The 22,288-nt window shown below is 43.8% G+C and overlaps 1 protein-coding gene across 4 annotated transcripts in view; it reads left to right on the top strand.

The window, feature by feature from the left end:
- G3BP2 (G3BP stress granule assembly factor 2) overlaps positions 1-21,573 on the top strand; it is a 34,595-nt gene extending 13,022 nt beyond the window's left edge. Inside the window, exons 3-13 of one of the 4 annotated variants that reach the window (XM_080344435.1) lie at positions 928-1,009; positions 2,038-2,211; positions 3,116-3,206; positions 4,181-4,283; positions 5,730-5,910; positions 7,187-7,285; positions 10,542-10,644; positions 12,764-12,892; positions 13,086-13,204; positions 13,928-14,233; positions 21,469-21,573. In XM_080344435.1, the coding sequence (XP_080200561.1) occupies positions 928-1,009; positions 2,038-2,211; positions 3,116-3,206; positions 4,181-4,283; positions 5,730-5,910; positions 7,187-7,285; positions 10,542-10,644; positions 12,764-12,892; positions 13,086-13,204; positions 13,928-14,200 (1,354 nt within the window). In that variant the 3' untranslated portion in view covers positions 14,201-14,233; positions 21,469-21,573. Of the gene's footprint in view, positions 1-927; positions 1,107-2,037; positions 2,212-3,115; positions 3,207-4,180; positions 4,284-5,729; positions 5,911-7,186; positions 7,286-10,541; positions 10,645-12,763; positions 12,893-13,085; positions 13,205-13,927; positions 16,840-21,468 lie in introns of those variants that run through there. The other 3 variants (XM_080344434.1, XM_080344437.1, XM_080344436.1) reach the window with 3 other exon arrangements.
- The last annotated feature ends 715 nt before the right edge of the window (positions 21,574-22,288 follow it).

The raw sequence follows: 22,288 nt of genomic DNA, 5'->3' as shown, positions 1-22,288 counted from the left end.
TATTTACAAGACCAAAAAGACACTGCTACTTGTTGGGTAGCATAAACATGGAATGTTAGTCTTGTGTCAAAAGTTACACAGTGGAGGCTGCTGTAAGTAGTAATTCAATTACTGTAAAAAATGTTGCAATTAATACAAAGGAAATATTGTTCACTGCCTAACTGTAAGAAAGACAGAGAAAATGCTGCTTTTGAGCTACATATACTACTGAACTTATCCCTTGGCGTGGCAGCAGTAAGATGTAGTTTTGTTTGGCCTTCTTTCATTTGCTGTTTTATAACACTTGATTTCAGATAGCATTTCTTGTGGAGGCTTTTTATTCATCTATGGTGCTGAAAAGAAGAATCTGGTGTTTTCTAATACTTTGGAGGTTTGTAATGAGCTCTTTGGCCATTGTTTCTGACAAAGCTGAAGTGTGAAATGACAGGCACATACAGCAGAATAGATGAGGAGGCTGCATGCCTGGATAGACAAGTTGTATAGACTGAATCCAAGAGAGAATCCCTCGCTGCTGCCACAAGCTTTGAAGAGAAGGGCATTCGGAGAGGCATACAGGTTGTTCCTCCGTAGGCTAACGCATTGCCTGGGTGGTGTAGCTTTAACACAATCAGGTGATTTTGATATTGGGAACCTTCAAGCCACCTTCCTGAATGGAAAGAAATCAAAGGCTGAGGTTGATGTAGGAGCTTGCTATAGATACATATGTATATATATAAATATATATATATATATATATATGGCAAACTGAAATGCTGACTATTGAGCTTGTTTGTTCCTATATTCTGGGAGCCTTGGAAGTGGAAAATATATCTTGAATTGCTGTTTGTACTGAAATTCCTGATGCATTCATGGAGCTGTACAACTTTTGGCTAAAATTTTTGATAAAATATTTTCACTGCTATGACCTTTACATCTCTTCACTTGCAGGTTTTACGGCAGGAATTCTTCTTATGTCCATGGAGGACTGGATGCTAGTGGGAAACCACAAGAAGCAGTGTATGGTCAAGCTGTGCGTATCAAAATGAGTCCTGTGGTCCTCAAATGTTCAGAACTTCCTGTATAAATCAGTCTTTTTCTTTAACCAACTACTTTGACTTTCTTATCTGGTAAATAATGTCTTGTAATACTGCCTTCTGTTCAGAGGCAGATAGGAATTTGTTGGCTTGACTTTTTTTGCTTGATTGTTGCTGTTTTTACTGTGGGTTGTGTTTGATACATTGGCTTTGCATCTAGATGGCAGAAAATACATTGAGGGTGGGAAACAAAATCAAGAGGACCTGTTAGACTAGCGTTATTTCAGTTAGAAGTGGTTCCTCGGGAAGGAAACTTTGATCTTTGTGGCTTACATTGAATTTTGTATGTTATAATACCAAATTCTTCTGTGGGTGGAATTTTCTTCAAAAGGAATAAAAGTGAAATAAGTCCAGGAAACACAAGTTTTTGCTTTGGTTGTAGCTTTTTCTCACAATAATGTCTGCTACCTAGGGGCATCTGTTCACATGGTACCCACATCTTTGAGCAACATTGCTTTAAGCCCAGGGCAGGTTTGGTTTCTTCTCCTTTTGCCAGCTGAACCTGGGTTGGCAGTAGGAAAATCTTGGCAGTGGAGATGTTACCCACTCCTGTGATGTTGGGGTACTTCATGGATACCCAGACAGTTGGGGTTTATGTTTGCAGGAGTGGTGGTTGTTTTTTTTTAAAGACAAGGTAAATCCTCTCCCTCTTGAAGGCCCTTTAAAAAATGAAATCCTTAAAATAGGTCCTATGTAGTAATACAGCAAGAAAAAGTGGATAGCATGTTGCAAGCTATTTGACTACTCTCAGAAGTACTTCAACCCTGGTGTGAAAATCCAGAATAAAAATTACATGAGCTCAAGTAGACTGTCGTCAGGGAAAGACAATTCCTTGTTCCTGTATTTACCTTTTGAGCTTCAGTGGGGTGCTTTTTTGTGTTACTCAAAAGTACTTAAAAGGTACTTAAAAGGTGTAAAGCTCTGTACAAAACTCAATGTAGCTGAAATGTAACTCTGTTTCTAGGAGATACACAAGAAAGTGATGTCATTACAGTTCAGTGAATGCCACACCAAGATTCGTCATGTGGATGCTCATGCTACTCTGAGCGATGGAGTGGTTGTGCAAGTCATGGGAGAGCTGTCAAACAACGGGCAGCCAATGAGGAAGTTCATGCAGACCTTTGTACTTGCTCCAGAAGTAAGTATATGTAAAATTGTTTTAAACTCCAACTAATGATGATGGAATCCTGACCTGTAGCTCCAACTTGTCATACTGGGGCAAAAGATATGATCTGGATTTTAGAGCTTGGCCCAGAGGCTGTCATTAAATGTGTCACAGTATGTGAACGCAGAGAAATGGGTATATTGGACCCATCCCAAGCTGGTTTATTTTTTTATACTTGAGATATTGGAGCAGTAGAGCAAAGCAAATTGGAGCTTGCATTTGGGAGCTGCCATTGGCACAAATAAATTAAAAACAAACAAAAAAAAATCAGCTCTGCAGATCCAGTCTCTAATGCAGTTTTGTACTTTCTTAAAGTCTGCTGGCACATGTGAGTATGGGTTGATGCTACACAAGTTACTGCTCAAATTTAGCTCCTAGCAAAAGAAGAGCAGTGCTATGGTAAAGGGTGTTTTGTGTTCTTTATAGTTCTTTTCCTCCATCACAAACTATTGTATGGCTGATAAATAATGTTTCAGAGTCTTCTTGAATGTCTTTGTTGTTTTCCTATGCAATGCTGTAAGCATACAGCCTCCCTGTGAAAGCTCATTCTATTTTTTTATTGTAAGTTTTCATAATAGGGAAAATTCAGATTCCTTGATGAAACTGAGGGACTTTATGTTTAGTTAGAACCTAGGATGGTCATGACTTAGCAAAAGTGTTTTTCTTTTGCTTGAAACTTTTTCAGTTGAGCAGAAGTTACTGTTCGATTGCTTGCTTAGAGAAGAGGTACCACTTGCAAAATGGCATTAGTGAAATAGTCTTCTTCCAAAATGTTGGTGTGTACCCCAAAGTTTATATCTCTAATCCATCCATGTTGTTGACTGCTAATTTATAGGATTAAAAAAAACCCCAAAAACAGCGTGTTGCTTTTTTACAGGGTTCTGTTCCAAACAAGTTTTATGTCCATAATGATATCTTCAGATATGAAGATGAAGTATTTGGGGATTCAGAAGGAGAACTTGATGAAGGTGAGAAGAACTGTACTTGTGATGTAGAGTTTGTCTTGTTCTTGTTCCTCTAGCACATATGCAGAGCTTTCAGAAGTGTACAGAGAAGCTGGAAAGACACAACCTATATTGCATTCTCAGGGAGCATTGTAATTTGGGAGGGGACTGAGGCAGGCAGTATAGCTTATGTGGCTGGGACTATCTGCTGGTCCAAAACATTACGTCAAATTAAGGTGGTGTAGTTGTACTTTATTCCTTGAAGGACCATACTGGCTCAGGGTGGGTGAGGCTTGGTACAGAATGGAAATAACAAGCAGTAGTACTTTTGCTGCAGCTAGTTTCATCAGGTAGCCTTGATTTCTCTGCTCAGTCAAATTTGTAGGTCAAGTGATTTGAAGAAAAGAATCTAATTGGCTTTTAGAATATGAGATGTAATTCACATTCATAGCATCATCACATTCATCACCTAATTTCTACTCACAAGCTGAACTTGACCTTACTGTTTGGGTGGATCTGATCACTGAGACAAAGCAAATCAAAGGAGAGTACAGCCAGGATGTATGAACATGTGTTCACCTGATAGTTTCTGGACATTTTTCATGTTGGTTCTATGGAACAAAGCATCTTTGGCAAATCATCCTTGTATTTGAGGTTAATCATAGTTTTAGGTACTGAGATTTATGAGTTAACAATGCTATCTTTCTCTCTTACTGCCACCATATGAAAAACATGTGCTGCTTTCAAAGACCCTTGAACCTTCCTCCCAGAATTTTCTAGCAGCAGTGTGTTTCTAGTTTCTCCTTTTTGTGAAAATAGTAAGGACCAAAGCCTCTTGAACGAGTGGAAGGGTCTTCTGCCTTTCCTTGCAGCTGATTTTGCCTTATTTTGTTGATTAAGCTTTACTTTGATGACCACTAGTTTGATCTCCTTTTATTTTAAGTGCAGCTTATGTATGCTTGCAGAGGTGCTTAAGGAAGGTTTTCTTTTTGTGTCAGAATCGGAGGAAGAGGTGGAAGAGGAGCAGGAGGAAAGACAACCATCGCCTGAACCTGTGCAAGAGAATGCAAGCAGTACTTACTATGAAAACCATCCTGTAACGTAAGAAGTCAATTTTATTCTATGAAGTTGCTTTTTTAACAAAACCAACAGAATTGCTTTGGCTTTGGATTCTGGATGTGATTTAGCAGGAAGTGTAGGAAACTACATTTAACTTGATGTGGATCTATGTTATGTTAACATCGTATTATTTTGAAGCCCTGATTCTTGAAGGGAGAGAGGAAGTGGGGCCTGTTGCTGTGTTAGTAAGTTATTTTCATTTCTGGTTTCAAATGTGAGGTGAAAGGTAGCAACCATATTTGCATACTGAGTTAATTTAGTCTTTGTTATATAAACTTAGTGAGTTGCATGATGTAATTTATAGGAACAGGAGGTTTAACAAAGGGGTGGCTAATGATACATTACCTCTCAAATTTGGGTAGCATTTGAAGTTGAGAGGAAGGTCTACTTTCTGAGGAGCTGCTGTACAGCTACATTGGAGGAATGGGTGTATGCCCCAAGTGTCTTCAAAACTAAAGAAGATTAAAGGAAAAGTTTATGTTTTTACAAGAAAAATACATTTTGTTTAAAAACAAAAACCAACAACAAACAAAAACAAACAACACCAAAAGCCTGTGTTTTTTTTTGAAACATAGGAATGCCTTTTAAATTACTAGAACTGATCACCTGCTTTCCTTGTTCAAAAAAAAAATTCCGACATCACTAGATGAGGTCTTACCAGCATCATTGGTAAGACTAAATGCAGGTCACATAATGCTTTTCCTGAGAAATTTTACAGAAGAGGAGAGTCTGCTGGAATTCTGGCAGTGACTTGGGAAGTTTTTGGTGCCTAAAAGAGTTAAGTCATGTTTTGGGGTTACTGTGCCAATTGGAAAGAAGTTGCAAAGGCAAGATTCATTAGATAATCACTTAGACATAGGGTAACCCATGGCAGGAATTGCATAGGCGTAGGTGGAATTTGGTAAACTTTTGGGGTGACTGAAGAGAGAAGTGAAGATCTTCAGATCCCTTACATTTTGCACACACAGAGTGGAGAAGTTATGTGAGATTTTCAATAAACAAGATTTGCAACTCCTTGGGCAGTGAACTTACGTGGTGTTTCTGTAAATCAGCTACAGGTTTCATTCCAAAATTGGCTTCATTTTTGTGTATAGCCGAATCTTCCATTGGTCTCTCTCCATGTTTCTGTTATTTTAGGAGCAGCAATTCTTAAGTACCCAAGGGTTTATATGTCTGTGTAATTTTCAGATTCTCTGCAGAGAATTGTAAAACATGTCTTAGCTTCAGCAGGAATAAAGTTGGCTTTGTACACAGCTACAAGGCTACAGCTTTACTTGCCACAGTATTGTCAATGTGGCTGCCATGCAGTAGCAACTGGAAGCAGAACAATCTTTTCAATACCAACCATTACCATAGCATAGCTTATATAAAAAGTCATAAAATACAAAGCAATTGATGAGCTGCATAAAGTGCATTTGATTATTGTAGCAATGGGATAGAGGAGGCGCTAGAGGAACCATCTCATGAACCTGAGCCAGAACTGGAATCAGAAACAAAAACTGAGGAGCTGAAAGCTGAAGGAGAAGAGAAGACCCTTGAGGAGCTAGAAGAGAAGTCTCCATCTCCACCTCCTGTAGAACCTGTTTCACTACCACAAGAACCACCAAAGGTTAGTTAAGATTCATGTCTTTGCTTCTAGGTGCAGATGATAAACTGGAAGATTTGGGTTTGAACTTAGCCTTTTGAGTGGCCAAACTCTTTTCAGTGTTATGTTTTATGAACAGTGAGACCTTGAACTTGTGAAAATGTGAAGTTTCACTCAAAAAGGAAAGAAGGTTAAAGTGCTGCTCAAGTCACTATTATAAATAGAATGCTTTTCTTGTAAAGTGTGCATGTGTTTTTCTGTGTGTATAAAACTTTTTAAATGTTGAGTTAATTTATTTTAAGAAAATACCTCAGGCTACCACCACCAAAAATCTCATACAATGGGAACCACTGCTCTTCCTTGAGAAAACCTATAATGTATTGACACTTGCAAAATTGCTGGCAGTATACATTCAGAATCAATATGGGGTCATTGAAAGGGGTCTTATAAGAAAAATGGGGACAGACTTTTTAGTAGGGCCTGTTGCAATAGGAGAAAGGGTAATGGTTCTAACCTAAAAGAGGGTAAATTCAGACTAGGTATAAGGAAGGAATTTTTTACACAGAGGGTGGTGAAACACTGGCCCAGGTTGTCCTGAGGGGTGGTGGATGCCCCATCCCTGGAGGTATTCCAGGCCAGGCTGGATGTGACTCTGAGCAACCTGATCTGGTTGAAGATGTCCCAACTCATTGCAGGGGGGTTGGAGTAGATGAGCTTTAAATGTCCCTTCCAGCCCAAAGTATTTTATGATTCTATGAATTACCGTCTCCCTTAGAGGCAGGATGCCTAATCTGAAAAACCGTCATGCAACCCATGTATCGTCTGATGTAGTTACACTTAGGTAGTTTGAAAGAGATGGGAGAAACCGGTGAAAGCTGGGGAGGGGTCATTTTCTAGCTCCAGCATGTGTCCTCTATCTTTTTTTTCAATCCTTTTCCTCTTCATTTTTACTTCTGACTTCTGGCATCCACTTTCTTTCTTTGTGTAGAAGACATGTAACGCTACAGGGTTTTCAGTCCGTGGTTTGGTTACATCATGGAAAGCAGTAATCTGGGGATGCTGAGGGAACCAGGCTCACTCAAGTAGTGACAGTGGGTATGGTACATACTTGCTCAATATCATTGGAGTCCACAGACAGCTAGAACTGCAAATCTTTGTGTATCTTTGTTGTAGTGCTTGCACAACAATCATTTAATAGTTCAATATGAACCAAAAGTGTATTTTCAGCAGACGAGTTTCCCTGTAGGAAAATCAGTGGTTTGCGATGATTAGTAGTGTAGGTGTGTTGCCTTTCCTGCAGGCTTTCTCTTGGGCTTCAGTGACCAGTAAAAACCTGCCTCCTAGTGGTACTGTTTCTTCCTCTGGAATTCCACCCCATGTTAAAGCACCAGTCTCACAGGTAACCCATCTGTGAACTTTGGATTGTCTCATTACTTCTGCAAACTGCTTCAGTTCTTAAATTAACAGAGCAATTTGTTTGACTTAGAATTGCACAGATTAATTGTGTCTTAAATGTTAATGCACTCACCTTGTTGCAAGAGAAGGCACATACATTTAACAGGTGTAACTGGATGATTGTGATGTTAAAATCTGTTCATGTGGAAACAAGTAATCACTGCTGAACTTTTTTGATTTATCTTAATGGGATATGGTTTTGTTTACAAGGAAAAAAAAAAAAAGAGGAGAAAAAACCCTCCCCACAAAATGGTGGTTTTCTAAAGTGTGTTTGATGGGGGATATTTCATTGGCAGAAGTGTGCCAGCAGTGAAAAATGATAGCACCATTTCCAAGAAGGTGCAAGTGCTCTTGTAATGCTAATGTCTACTGAAATACACTGGATTTCATTATTGGTTTATAATTAACTTGTCATAGAACCCTGTACCAACTTATGACTGTGTGAGGAATGGAAGGATTCATATTTCCTTGCCAAGACAATGCTGTCCTCCCATTTCTAGGTTGGTTGGGGGAGAAGGAGAAAGAGAAAAGAAGGTCTGACTGGGTGATTGCTAATGTCATGCACATGCCAAGCTGGTGTGAGATGGTCTGAGACTCTCAGTTCAGCTGCCTCCATGTTATAAAAATCCTTAAAATAAAAATTTGTGCTTTAATCTCTTCTACTGATGCTGCACACTAAAGCACTGTGTGTTGGAGTAACTCACGTCCAACCTGCTTTAAAAGATTTCAGTAGAGCAGCAGGGTTACTGCATCTGTTGGTTTTGCACTGATGTTTTTCTCAATTTTTTACTGACTGAGAAGAGCCTATCTAGGATTGCCCTTCAACCAAATTCAGGTTAAAAAAAGAAAACACAGAAAAATATAAAGGGGGGGAAAAAACCCACCACCCTTGTGTGGTGCTACTTCTGGTTTGTCAGGGCTGTCATGGAAATCAGATAATGGCTGTGTAATGGGCTGGGAAGCCTGTCTGTCTTCATCAGCTTCAAGAGGGCTTTGAGCATTGAGATAGTATTAGAGCAGTAAAAGCTGTGGTTTTTCCAGGACAGAATAGATTTTCCTTATGCAAAACCAAAATTGTTTTTCTAGTTACAATTGATTTGAAGGAGAGAGGGTTGATTTTTGTAATATGACAGCAAAAATAATTTAAAATCACCTGTACAGGAGAGTAGAATGTAGCTTAGAGCTGTCCACTTAAAACTCTTTTGCATTGCCTATACAGCTTGTCATGTTTTCTGCCTTTTCAATTACTTTTGCTATGACTGTATTTAAGTAATTCTGCATTGAAGTTTCTGAATGATGCCTAAGTGGAAAGAATTTAAAGTCTTGGCTTTTCTGGAGACAGAATTAGTCAGTTCTCAGCTCTTCTTCTTGCACACTTCTCAGACATGGCATACAGAAAACTAGTAGAAAAGGCACCTGAACAATTTCTACAAGGGGTCACAAATCAGTAGTAGCTTTTTCATGTTCTGGATCCATTAATGTCAGATACTGTGCATGTAAATGAGGACAGTAAGTGGCCCCAATGGATGGGTGGCTCCTTTGGGATGCTGTTCTAACCAACATCTGTGATGTTAAAAGGCTGCTGTTAACTGTCCTCCTCATTCCTTTCTCCACATCACTCCCAATTTTTCCACCTTTTATCAGGTTAAAAATATAGCCTCTGTAAGTACTAACTCAGCACCCCTCTAAGGATGTGCACATACCGCTTTGGTTAGAAACCAGTTCCATTCCTGTTTTGGTACAGCTATGAAGTTAAACGAGTCAGTGTTTCTTGCTCTTTTTCTTCTTAGAAATCAACAGGACAGAAGAACTGACTACTTAAACCTGATAGCAATAAGTATCTAAGAAATAGGGGTCTGAATGTACTGAGTTTCTCTTGAGAGGTATAATTTATAATGCAGTAAAGATATGTGAGTAAAAGATGGCAGGGGAGCTCCAGTGACCCATGAAGTGGTATGATGAAAAGAGATTCAACAGGAAGGCTGATTTTTCTAGTTTATTCTTGGAATTGAAAAACTGATCCTAGCAATGCTTGAAGGACAAGCTAATAGCTAGCTGTGTAGAGCATGAGTGATAAGAGGGCTGAAACCTTTATTTGATACATTAATACCTGCATATTTCCTGTAAAGTAGTCTTTTTACCCCAGTGAGCTAGTCTCTGGCTGGAACCATCAGTTGTCTCGAGTCTTTAAAGGAAAATAATGGAGATGTTTCACATAAAACACTTCTCCACAGCAGTCTGGGCCTATAGCCATTCTCCTTGTGTTTCGTATTCCTCAGGAGTTAGTGTTCTTTTTTCTGCTCCTAAGGATAATTTTGTTTTTCCAAGTTAAGAACCCAGCACAGCAGCAGCTGCTGGACTGTTGTACAGAAAATGGAATTTAAAACATGTTGGAAATTGCTTAAGTAACCAACAGGCTGTGTAGAAATATTTTTTATTGTTCTGTCTCTTTTTCCTCAAATTATCTTTAAAAGCATTTTTTGCTTGCAAAAATTGGAATAGGTGTTTTAGTTCCTGCAAATTTGAAGGATGTCCTTTGAGCATCATAGACTTGACATCAGGAAAGCTGAAGACTCCACTTAGCAGGTAGTCTGTAGAAATTGTCATTTCAGGTGGCTTTATTGTATTGGAAATACTTATTACACTTCAGAAGGCTTTTGCTTTGTTCTCCTCTTTCTTCCTGGTAGTTTCCCTCTAGCTGTTCTGCAGTGGAGGAAAAGAATCCTTCAGAGACTTGGAGAGATCTCTTTGTGTTCATCTCACACAACCTCTTAATATGTGAAGTCTGATCTTGCCATGAGGAAGCTTCAGTTGATCAATGTGGGCTTTTTAGTCAGGTTGAGGAATTCTTGAGTTCCAGGGCGTTGGGGTCTCAACACCCGGTCCAACATGGAAAATTCACCTTAGCTGTGTCTTGTGGAGATGTTCTGATTGAGAGATGTTTGCTTTAAACACTGCAGTCCTGGATTGGTACAGAGGAATTTATAGAGGTTAAAAAAAAAAAGTATTCCCAACCACATTGACATGGATATATCTCTTCTGGAGTTAGTTTTGTGCATGCCACTTATCTGTGTTTTGTGTTGTGGGTTTTGTTTGGGTTTTTTTTTTGTTTTTTGTTTTTGATTTGGTGAGTTTTAGGGTTTTTTGTTTTGTTTTTTACTGGCCAGTGTTTAATAATGCATATTCTCCTCCTGTTTTAGCCAAGAGTTGAAACTAAACCTGAAGCTCAGTCTCAGCCTCCTCGGGTACGTGAACAGCGACCCAGGGAAAGACCGGGTTTTCCACCTCGAGGACCTCGACCAGGTAATGTGGATCAGCATTTGTGTGTCCATTTGGGATTAGTTAAAGAGAAGTGTCTCCTTGAGGGATCTTACCCATACCTGTATTGTATTTGGCTGTTCCTGCTGTCTTCAACTAGAAATGAGAGAATGTGATCAGGAGTCCAAGCTGGTGATGAGTTCTTGCAAAGCTCAAGACATTATTTCCAAGCTTCTGGTTTGTTGAAATGTTTTTTTTTCATAGTCAGACTACTAGCTTATGTGCTTGAGTACCTTTCACGTGGCTTGATGCAGTTCTGAAAAGCTGGTCTGTAAATGTGATGTTTTTTTCCGTGTCCTCTGATTTTGGTGAACCTTTGAAGGGTTAAATGCCTGTTGTTGCTCTTTGTTTTAGAAGAAAACCTTCACAACGTGACAGGCTCAGTCAGCTGATAATTTTATACATATTTTTCCATCTTGTGTAATTGTCTAAAATGCTGTTCTCCATTTGACTGCCTCATATTTGTCTTGGTTTATTAGCAGGCAGTTCTTTTTATTTTCTTACTCATACCAAGTATTCAAGTCTGCAGGATGGTCTGGCTAGAAAACGTGCACGTTTCCTGACAGCCATCACAAGTGGTGTTATGATGTCAAAGTCTTCTGCATGGCATTCCTCAGTCCAGCCTGATCACTTGGCAAGCCTCTGTGCACAGTTGGACAAAACCTGTCTAGTCAAAGGCCCAGAATTACAGGTTGTTGATGACTTCATCATCTTCCCTATGCATGAAATGAAATCACAAATTTTAAGGGGAAAGTGGTGTTTGTGACTATCCTGAAGGGCTAGTGTAAAGCTGACAGGGTTTTGGCAAAGCACTGCCTGCAGAAGTGGTGAAGCCTCAGTCGCTGTAAGCCTCTGCACCAGCTTCAGCTAAAATTGGCTGTAATTAAGGTTTTCAGTAAGTGTATGGCAAACTACAGTACAGAATGGGCTTAAAAGTGCTTTTTTTCTTTTTGCTCGGATAATGCAAACATATCTTCACTTGGGGCAACACTGAAACTGAAAGGATTTAAGTCACCAGCAAAGAACCATGGCTTGTTAGCAGTTAACATGTCTTGGGTTTTTTTAATGTCATTTGTACCAAGGAGCAAAAGCTACAACTTGTGGTTAAATGAAGTTGCAAAACTGCATGTCTGCTACTCTTGGATGCGGGTGCAGCAAAGCTGTAGTGCAAGTCCTACAGAGAGCATGTAACAGCGCCTGAGTGTTTGCATTCTGATCTTATACTGGAAGGTACGAGGGGCAGGGGAGAAAAAGCTGAAATCTCAGTTGAGCTTCAGCCCTATAATCTTATTTTCAAAGGAAGTCAGTGAGCCGTTTTATTTGTTTAAGGAAAGATTTCAAACACACTAGCAAGCTTGTTGTAAATGGGCTTGTGGGGGAAGCCGAGGAGAGAAAGAAGCACATACCTATGCTGTACTACTTTGGGTACAGAAGGGGTAACAGTGTGCTGCTGTCACACTGCAAGGCAAGTAATGATTTAGTAGGGAAATACAGGGAAAGATTTTATTTTGTGTGCTGCTAACCATACGTTGGTTGAGCTAGAGAGAACATGAGGAGCTCTCTTGTATTTGGAACAGAATGGTGGAAGATTAAAGCCAGAAGGGGTGACTGGCAAACACTGTTTTTAATGTGAGTGCCCAAGTGAGGATAGTGGTGTTGTGCTAAAGAATTGATGAGGAGATGACTTAAATCCATATCTTTGAAAAAGTATGTTGTAATAGGTGGCGAGTTCCTCTTCAGCATCATGATTTAAGATATAACAGGAACCTCTTACAAACTTACCTGATATGCCAGATGTTTTAGTTGACATGGATTTATTTAACTTAACCAGGGAAAATGGATGAATAGAAAACAAATACTTTGTGGTATTAGAGAAAAAATGTGATAGAGATGTGCTCATAGGTGACAAAATTGTCAGGACTATATGAAGAGGAAAATAGTATCCTCTACCCTGTGTCACCCACAGTGAATATAAGCTCAAGGGCTGAAGGTACAGAATTGTTTGAGTGACTCTTCTCAGTGCTGTTTTGTAGATGCATTCGTAAGAGTCTACACGCATGTCGTAACCTCAGCGGCTCTACCTTCTTCTTTCTGTTGATCGCAGGGAGAGGGGACACGGAACAGAATGAGTCAGATAATCGCCGAATAATTCGCTATCCAGACAGCCACCAGCTCTTTGTTGGGAACTTGCCACATGACATTGATGAGAGTGAACTGAAAGAGTTCTTTATGAGTAAGTAACAATTCCAGCTGCAGAGACTAAAAAGAAAAACTCTAGAACTAAAGTCACATAGCGTTCACTTAGGGCCACATGCGGGAACTTCTACACAATGTGACTCTACAGGTGTTGTCTGGAACAAGCAGAGGAGTGGTAGCGCTGGCACGGTGGTTTTAAATGACATGACTTTTCCCTTGTGTTTTCCCAGGCTTTGGAAATGTGGTAGAACTCCGCATAAATACTAAAGGAGTGGGAGGAAAACTGCCTAATTTTGGTTTTGTGGTATTTGATGATTCTGAGCCAGTCCAGCGAATTTTAGTTGCAAAAGTAAGTATTGGCATTGAGTAGATATCACAAAATGGACCGAATGCCCTAAATCCCAAGGAGTGTGGGCCGTCCCCATTTGTGTTGCTGTTGTTCCTGGCATTCATTCAGGAACGACAGTTGTAAGAAAAAGATCATTTCGGCTTAGATAAGCTGTGGCAGCATTCCTCAAACGGCATCATAGGGAATTCAGGTTTTTTAGCTCTGCACATAGACACTGCATGGATCTCAATGCTTACTTTTAGAAATCGTTTTAAGCTGAAAGCCAGGTATGTGACATTTTGAAGGCCATTACGTGAATCTCTGAATTGAACATCCTGGGGCAAGAGAAAGGAGTGAGGTTATTTGTCATTGTGACATGAGGAATTGGAGAGGAGGAAACAGCAGTTTTCATTTCTAGTATGTGGGAGCAAGACCTGGTAGAGCAGTTCTTCAGGAACATTAGCCCTGAAGTGAAGAGTCCAAAGACAACCCCTGCCCTTACTTGAGAAAGAGATTTTAATTCCTTGCATGTCAAATGAATTTTAAAATGCTGTTCCATTTACTGTAGACTTCTAGGGCTAAGCTTGTGTGTTGCAGGGAGCCCTTAACACTTAATTTTTGTCTTTGGCATGTAAGTGAAGGTAGGCTGTAGCATGCAGCAAATGCAGTGTTTTCATATGCCTTGTGTAAACGGACTTTGTGAAATGGTGACTAACATGTACCTTGAAAATTTTTCCCTATAAGCCTATTATGTTCCGGGGTGAAGTGCGCTTGAACGTGGAAGAGAAAAAAACAAGAGCTGCTCGTGAAAGAGAGACCCGAGGCGGAGGCGATGATCGTAGGGATATTCGACGCAATGATAGAGGCCCTGGGGGTCCCCGTGGAATAGTGGGTGGTGGCATGATGCGAGACCGTGATGGAAGAGGACCCCCTCCAAGAGGTGGCATGGCACAGAAACTTGGCTCTGGACGAGGAACCGGGCAAATGGAAGGCCGTTTCAGTGGACAGCGTCGCTGAAATCTCCACTGTGGGCAGACAGTCGTGGCAGTGGTACATTACCCATCGTGTTTGCATTCTTGTTAATTTCTTTTGGCTTTGGAATGTGACACAGCCCTTCTGATAATTTCTTTGACGTGAAAGCATCCTTTGGTTTCCAGTTTAAATTGAGGTGGACATTCTTTCCCCAGTTTCACAACAGGAGTCATACTGTTAATTTATAAATGTAGACTTGGAGAATTGAGGACTGGGGAAAAAAAAAAAAAAAAAGACCGGTTAACTATCTGCAACAAAAGTGAACTTAAGGACATGCCCAATATAATTCAGTTCCTTTCAGTCAAAAATCCTCTGCTGCACGTTTTGTTTAAGTGTTACTGTTTCTGCCTGTTACTGTTGGAAACACAGATAGTGCAACTGGTGCAATTGGAGAAGCTTGCCTCTTTCTTTTTTTCCTTCTTAAAACACTCTGCTCCAAACTAACTTATGTTTACGCACTCATCAAAATGCACTAAAGGGTACTCTGAACTCATTTATATTGACATCTGCAGGAGGCATCGGAGGAAAAAAAAACCTTCATCCTCTTACTCAGACAGAATAGCTTGTGAAACGGTGCGGGCATCTGATCTGCTTGCTGTGACCAACATATGTACACACACAAACCTTAATAAGACTTCAAGTTTCTTCCAGAAGGAATCCATTTAGCTGTAAACTAAACAGAATCCAGAGTTTCAAAGTCATAGTCCTGAGTACGCACCAAGTTTGGTAGCTGATGTTAGATTTTTCTATCTGCCCCTCTTCAGTACACTGATGGCTGCTCAACATGCTCCTCCTTCCCCTTCCCTTTTCCCCTTCGATAAGCACTGTACAGTGAAATTTGTCTTGACTGTATTTGAGTTCTCTGGTAATGTAATAAGCATGATGGTGCCTTCTATGAATACATCATTCCAGTCTCGCTGGTGATTTTGTACAGTATAGTGTATGAATTACTGTGCTGCAAAGCCAATCAGCTGCAAAGCATTTAAAGGAAATAATTGAAAAATTGTATTAAAAAAATTGCAGTATCTTTCAATCAGTAAACGTTGCTAAAATTATCATCCCCCTTGCTCTTCAATTAACAAGTTTGCCTGTTATTTTGCAGAGAGGGGGAAGGGAGGAAGAAGGCATCCAAGTAGACTCCAGGTTGTCTCTAATTGAAGAAAATGGAGTTGAAATCTCTCTTGGGTGTGAATTTCAGAAGTCAGCCAAGAAGGTTGAACGCTTTTGGCCAGCTCGTAATCGGTAGAACTCAGCATCCTTTGTGAGGGTGAGCTTGCCAAAGGAGGATACTGCAATTTTCAGAGAAGAAAATAGCAGCTCTGAAGTATTTGCATTTTTCAGTTGCGCTTTTTTAAAAACTCTTCCTCATTTTGCACATAACTCTCAGCTGAAGTTGTTGACACTTCTGTGGCTCTGGACTAAAGGATAGTGTGATGTGTGGGTTTTTCCAGCAGAGAGGTCCATTTCTGGATGACGTTCTGGAGCACAGTCCTGTAACTGTGGCTGCACCAGACGGGATGTTTTGGCTTGATGCTGGGGCATGCAGCAAGTGCCTGGCCCTGAGGTGTCGGGAGTAAAGGAAGGGGGTGTGTTTGTGTGTACGTCTGTGTGAAAGCGTGACCATTTGAAGCTGCTTCTAAGCATGGAAGACCTCAAACAAAATAATTGCAATTTCAAGTAAAATCAGATAGGGCATCATAGCAATCTCTCTCTGGGTTATGCAATCATTTGCTGTTTGTGAGTACATTGGGAGATTTTGCACGTGTTTTTCTGATAAATTAGGCAAAGTCAAGTGGCATCTGTCTGTTTTCTCCCAGGCTTGAGGTCTTCTGTGTTTGATGGTAAGTTCTGGACTATTTTCATACACGTTTTTTTCCAGGGCACATTTTTTCCAGTCTCTGTTTTAATATTTCAGGTTTTTGTTCAAAGTCTTGCATTTTCAGCTGTTACCTGGAAATCTGTAGTACTTGAACTGCTCACCACACCACAACCCCATTTAGGTTTGAAGCCTTTGGACAAATTGCTGTCATCAGTTAGCAGTTTGCCACCAGTATGTTTTGTGTAGCTTTTTCCCCCCCCCCACCTTTTGTAGTGCTGTGGTGTTTTGCTGCCACCTGATCCATTTGTATGGCAAATGGCACTGGGAATAATGTCAACAACAAAAAACGGAGTATTAAAAAGAGCTACTGAGCCATTCTGCTTTTTGGCTTGCTTCTTAAGTGACATGAACAACCATTGGAACGCCATCTGGAGAAGTTTACATGGTGATAGCTCACTTGCTGTACTGTGGACTCCTTCCATGTTCTCGACTCTCTGGATAGTAAATGTACCTCTTGGGGCAAAGGAAGGGATTCACTGACCATTACTGTTAGTTGCTGATTTGTGGCTGGTGGGAGTGTTTTGTTGTTACGGTTCTATTTCAATACACTTGGCTGACCATCTTGGCTTTAGTAGGTATACAAGACAGTGGATTACCATCTTCATTGCTGTAACATGTCAAGCATTATATGCTAGTAGATTCTAGTTTAATTGTTGCAGGTGGAAAGTATTTTTCCTTTTAAGTTTCCATTCTGAATGTGTTTTGACTAAACATACCAATAAACTACTGATGTCTGCAGCATTTATCCATGTCCTTCATTCTCTTGAATGCAGGTTGCTGTAGAGCACTGGTTCAGACCTTGCTATATACAAATTTTTTTTTAAGAAAATTGCTGCTGGCTTGTCAGATGACGGTGGGAAGCCATAGTAGCACAGTGTCACATACTTTAGTGTCATATATTTCAAGTGTTTGACACAAGTCAACAAGCAGCGGTTTGTTGTGGCTGTATAAATTGATTTCCTGGGGCACTGGCTTAAAAAAACACAGGGTCAGCAAGCCTGCCAGCGGCTGGAATGGAGCAAGGTAAAAAATCCATATGCATGTCATACATGAGAGCTGGTGGGCATCGAACAGAGAAAAAAGTGAGAAAAGGTAAGGGGGCAGCTGGAGGATGTCAGCAGTGACGCGTTCAGTGCTGTGGTGGCCTCAATTATTCCCTTGGCAGTAACACATGCAGACACAGCCTGCACTGAGGTGCTGTTAGACAGGTGGCTGGGATTTTAGAAAGGCCTTTGCAGTCACAGTGATTGCTGGGGTGTTTGCATTTCCTGTGGAGAAAATACTACAACTTGGAGAAGGGGATTTCTTGGACATGATGGAAGACGGCAGCCGGCTGCCCGATAAACCTTGGGAAAACTCTGCTTGGGGTTCGTGGGTAAAGTCTGGGTTCTTTTAAGGGGGAGAAAAACAGGTTGGGACCTCAGTGTACTTGTTGTGCAAGTTCTCACTGGTGTCACTTCTGTCATGGTGCTTCTGATGCTGTCTGTGGAGCACCTCCTGTTCCCTCCAACAACTGGGAACAGGGTGAAGTACAGCAGCTGTGTGTGTGTGCGTTGCTTTGCATGCCTGTGCATTAAAGTTGAGAACAGCTTTTGCAGATGCTGCCATAATGCCCTTCTACGCTGCTTTGCTTCCATGCAGTTTTAATTGCAGCCCCACTGGGGTCACCTGAAATGCAACTCTGCCCTGCCTCTCCAGATGGGTCCCCTTCCACACAGGATCATCTCTCACGCAACTTGATTAAGTGCGGCTGTGGGGGAGGAAGGAGGGGTACACATAGGTGTGGCAGCGGCCAGGGCCCTGTTGACACTCAGGACCGTGGGGTGGTCCCGGGGAGTTGTTCCCCTGCCAACGGGGCTCGCCCATGTCTCGAGGAGGCGGCCCACGCGGCGTGGAACGGGTGGCTGTCGGCGGACACGGGCTCGCGGGCAGAGCGAACACTGATCATTGTAGCGCCGTCCGGAGCCAAGAGGGGGCGCCAGAGCGGCGGGGCAGCCAGCGGGGGCGGCAGCTGCAGCGGGCGGGGGAGACGCCAGGGGATCGGCTGCCCCCGTTCTTCCTCCGGACTCACTGAAACTGGTTCCCGCGGCCCAGTGCAGGATTCGAGGAGCAACGGGCTGTGCTGCAACGTCGGCCTGGGAGCAGCGGGGAAGTGGGTCGCGGCCTGCGGTGATAGGTGGCAGCCGCCAGGAGGCGTTACCGCACAAGTAACCGCGGGGTCTAGTTGGAGGCCAGTATCCAGTGGATTGCCTCAGGGGTCAGTACTGGGGCCAGTATTATTCAATATATTCATTAACGATTTAGACGAGGGAATAGAGTGCAGTATCAGCAAGTTTGTTGATGACACTAAGCTGGGAGGAGTGGCTGACACGCCAGAAAGCTGTGCTGCCATCCAGCGAGACCTGGACAGGCTGGAGAGTTGGGCAGGGAATAACCTAATGAAATTTAACAAGGAAAAGTGTAGAGTCCTGCATCTGGGCAGGAACAGCCCCAGGTTCCAGTATAGGTTGGGAAATTACATATTAGAGAGCAGTGTAGGGGAAAGGGACCTGGGGGTCCTGGTGGACAACAGGATGACCATGAGCCAGCACTGTGCCCTTGTGGCCAGGAAGGCCAATGGCATCCTGGGGTGTATTAGAAGCGGGGTGGTTAGCAGATTGAGAGAGGTTCTCCTTCCCCTCTACTCCGCCCTGGTGAGACCACAACTGGAATATTGTGTCCAGTTCTGGGCCCCTCAGTTCAAGAAGGACAGGGAACTGCTGGAGAGGGTCCAGCATAGGGCAACAAAGATGATTAAGGGAATGGAGCATCTCCCTTATGAAGAAAGGCTGAGGGAGCTGGGTCTCTTTAGTTTGGAGAAGAGGAGACTGAGGGGTGACCTTATTAATGTTTGTAAATATATAAAGGGTGAGTGTCATGAGGATGGAGCCAGGCTCTTCTCGGTGGCAAACAATGATAGGACAAGGGGTAATGGGATCAAGCTGGAACACAAGAGGTTCCACTTAAATTTGAGAAGAAACTTATTCTCAGTGAGGGTGACAGAGCACTGGAACAGGCTGCCCAGGGAGTTTGTGGAGTCTCCTTCTCTGGAGACATTCAAAACCCACCTGGACATGTTCCTGTGCGACCTCACCTAGGCGTTCCTGCTCCAGCAGGGGGATTAGACTAGATGATCTTTTGAGGTCCCTTCCAATCCCAAACGTACTGTGATACTGTGTGATACTGCGATACAAGTGTCACAGGGAGCGCGGGGCGGGGGGAGGCAGCAGGAAGCGGTGCGGCTGGGACCGAGGTCTCTGCCCGCCCTGCCGGGCTGCAACCTCGGAGCGGCCGGGACCAGGGATGTGGACGGTAACTGCCTGGGGACGGATTCTCCAGCACCGGTCAGAACCTGGAGGTGCCCATAGGGGCAGTGCCGACGGGGTCTGCCCCCAGGACTGCCTGGCTTAGACACGGGAACCGCCACCGCCAGGCGCGGGCCGGGCAGCTGGGTGCTTGCAGGAGTACAGCTAGGTCTGTTTTTTGGTTTTTTTCTGCCTAGCAAGACCGTGCATACAGGGAGGCTGTTGGGTGCTGGCGGGGGAGAGCTGGGAGCACTTTCTGGAGCTGGGAGCCAGCGGTGAGGACCAGAGCTGCCCGCAGGCCGGCGTAGCTCTGTCTGTGACTCCTGGGCTAGGCTCTGAGCCGGGCGAGGCCACCGGCTGCCCGCCCTGGGATATGCAGCCCGGCTGGTCCCTCAGGGCTGGTGCCTCTCCAGGGGCCAAGCACCTGTCACCCGACAGAGGGATGGAGCAGAGGGTGACCACGAGCTGTGGCTGTGCGTACACGAGTGCTTTTTAAAAAGCTGTTTCTGTTTGCTCAGACCCATCTTGAGAGAACCTGTGCTTAGAGGGCTGCTAGCTAGAGCTGTGGTGTGGATGGGAGTCCCCCAGTCGCAGCCAACCAGCTGCCCCTACAAAACTGGAAACACCTGGGGAAAGGTTTCCTGAGTTGCTGTGTCTCCCGAGGAGCATTAGGGACAGCTGAGCCTCATTATTGGGAAGCCTTATGTGGGTGGTCACTCTTCACACAGCTCAGTTTTTTCCTCTGGGCTGTGCAAATGGAGGCAGAGCTGCTGTGGGAGGACCAGGAGTGCAACCAAACTGCAGGTCAGGCTGGGAAGGGGGTGGCTGAGCGGGGCAGATGAGGGCCTGCAGCCAGGACAGGGGGGAGGGGAGGAAGGAAAGGAGGTAAAGTCTTTACTCCGCATCTTCTTCCTCACAAGGGGCTTTTTAAGCTCAGGCAGCAGAGCACAGGAGTAGCTAAGCCAAAAAATGGCTCAACCTGGGCAAGGAACATGGGGAAAGCTGGGCGATGCCAACACAGAAGGATGAGCCTGGGTGAGGAGCATGGGCAGCACTGGGGAACACCAATGTGTGAACAAATGTCTGGCAAGTGCTCTGAAGCTGGGGTCTGGGCCTAGCTGTGTTCTAGAGGTGTCCTGCAGGCTCAGACATGTGAGAACAGTTCAGATGCATGTGAGCTGAGGAAGCTACATCTGGCTGTGGAGGAAAACATGCCTTATTTATGGCTTCTGTTGCTGGGCAGTTTGGGGCTGTGCAGTAGCACCGCATAGGGGCCTTCCCTCTAGTGGGCCCAGCCTGGGGCTGTGTCCCATGGTGCCAGGACACATTGTTGCGGGGGAAGCTGAGGGAAGCCCTGGTGCCAAAGCTGCCGGGGGGCAGCTTCTCCCTGTGTAGTCCATGAGCACCCAGCCGGTCTCTAGTAAGGGCTGGTGTGGCTCTTGGCCATGGCTGGGGTGAGGACAGTCCTGTTCTGTGCCCCTGGTGCTTCTGAGCCCCATCTGCAACCTGTTTGGCTTGGTTCAGCTTTATTTAGTGTCTAGCACTTGGCTCGGTTCAGTTCTATTTGGTGTTTAGCACTTGGCAATGACATACAGCAGGATGAGGAGGGCAGCCTGTGGCTCCCCCAGTCTTCCTCCTGGGTAGGGTCAGGGGGAGGTTGGCAGTTGAGGGGATGAGTGCTGTGCCAGGCCAAACCTGGCTGAGGACAGCCCATCCTCAGCCCCAGTACTGCTTGGTGTTGTTTTGTGCTCTGCCTGAAAGGCAGTGTAGTTTCAGCAAGGTGTTCATTCTCGCCTGCTCTCTGTGGGAGAAATGTGTTTTTTCTGGGCTGAGCCCCTACCTCTCCTGTTGTCATTTCTCCCTTCCCTGCCTGTACGTGGCACTAGGCAGCCTCTGCCAAAAGCAAGGGGCAGGCAGGAGGGAAGAGCTGCCCTGGTCTGGGACAGGGACAGGCAACTCCCACAGGTTACATGGGGCTGGGCTGTACACCCTGGGAGCTCTGATCAACTGGTTTCTTTCCCCTTTTGCAGGTACAGAGGATATGCCGCTGCCTTGTGCCATGGCCTGTCTTCTCATAGTGGGGCTGCTGGCTCACAGAGGGATGACTCGCCTCTCTGCTGCTCCTTGTTATAGACAGCCCTGCCTGTGCCTGCCTCCAGGTGTGGGTTTGGCTGATGAACACCCCAGCTCCAGGTAATTACAGTTCCAGCTAATGGGCACTCCAGCTCTACAGCAGCTTGAGTGATTGGATGCTCTGCATAAGAGACACTTCTGCTTTGTACACCTCCTGCTGATAGACAGTGCAGCATGTTACTGCTCATGAAACCCCAGGAGCCTTGAGTTCCTGCTTCTTCCAGCTCTGGTTCTTGTATGGTTGTGATGAGAGATGATCCTGCTGCATGTTTCAGGCTCAGGTACTCTCCATTCTAGCTCCAGGACACTCCAACTTCTCATGACTCCAACTTGTTCCAGTTTTATGTAATTTCGGGTCCAGCTTTTTGAAGCTCTGGCTCTTGCATGGCAGTTCTCACCACAGCTCCAGCTGGTGGATGTTGAGCTTTGTTTCAGCTCCATCTTGTTCCAGCTCTGTACAGCAGCTCTAGTGACAAGATGTGCCTGCTTCTCACAGCTCCAGGTTGTTTCAGCTCTGTGTTCTTGAAGATCTACATTGCAGCTCAGCTGTTCCACAGTTGAGATGAGAGATGCTTGTCACAGTTCTGGGCAATGGACACTCAGGCTTATTTCAGGTAATTTCAGCTCCAGCTCTAAGCAACAGCTCCAGCTTGTTCCAACTCTGAATGATGGACACTCCAGCTCCAATAATGTGAAGCTCCACAATATCTGAGCTCC

The sequence above is a fragment of the Nesoenas mayeri genome (assembly GCF_963082525.1).
Source record: "Nesoenas mayeri genome assembly, chromosome: 4".
In the NCBI taxonomy this organism is placed as follows: Eukaryota; Metazoa; Chordata; class Aves; order Columbiformes; family Columbidae; genus Nesoenas; species Nesoenas mayeri.
This window is presented reverse-complemented; position numbering and strand designations above follow the sequence as displayed.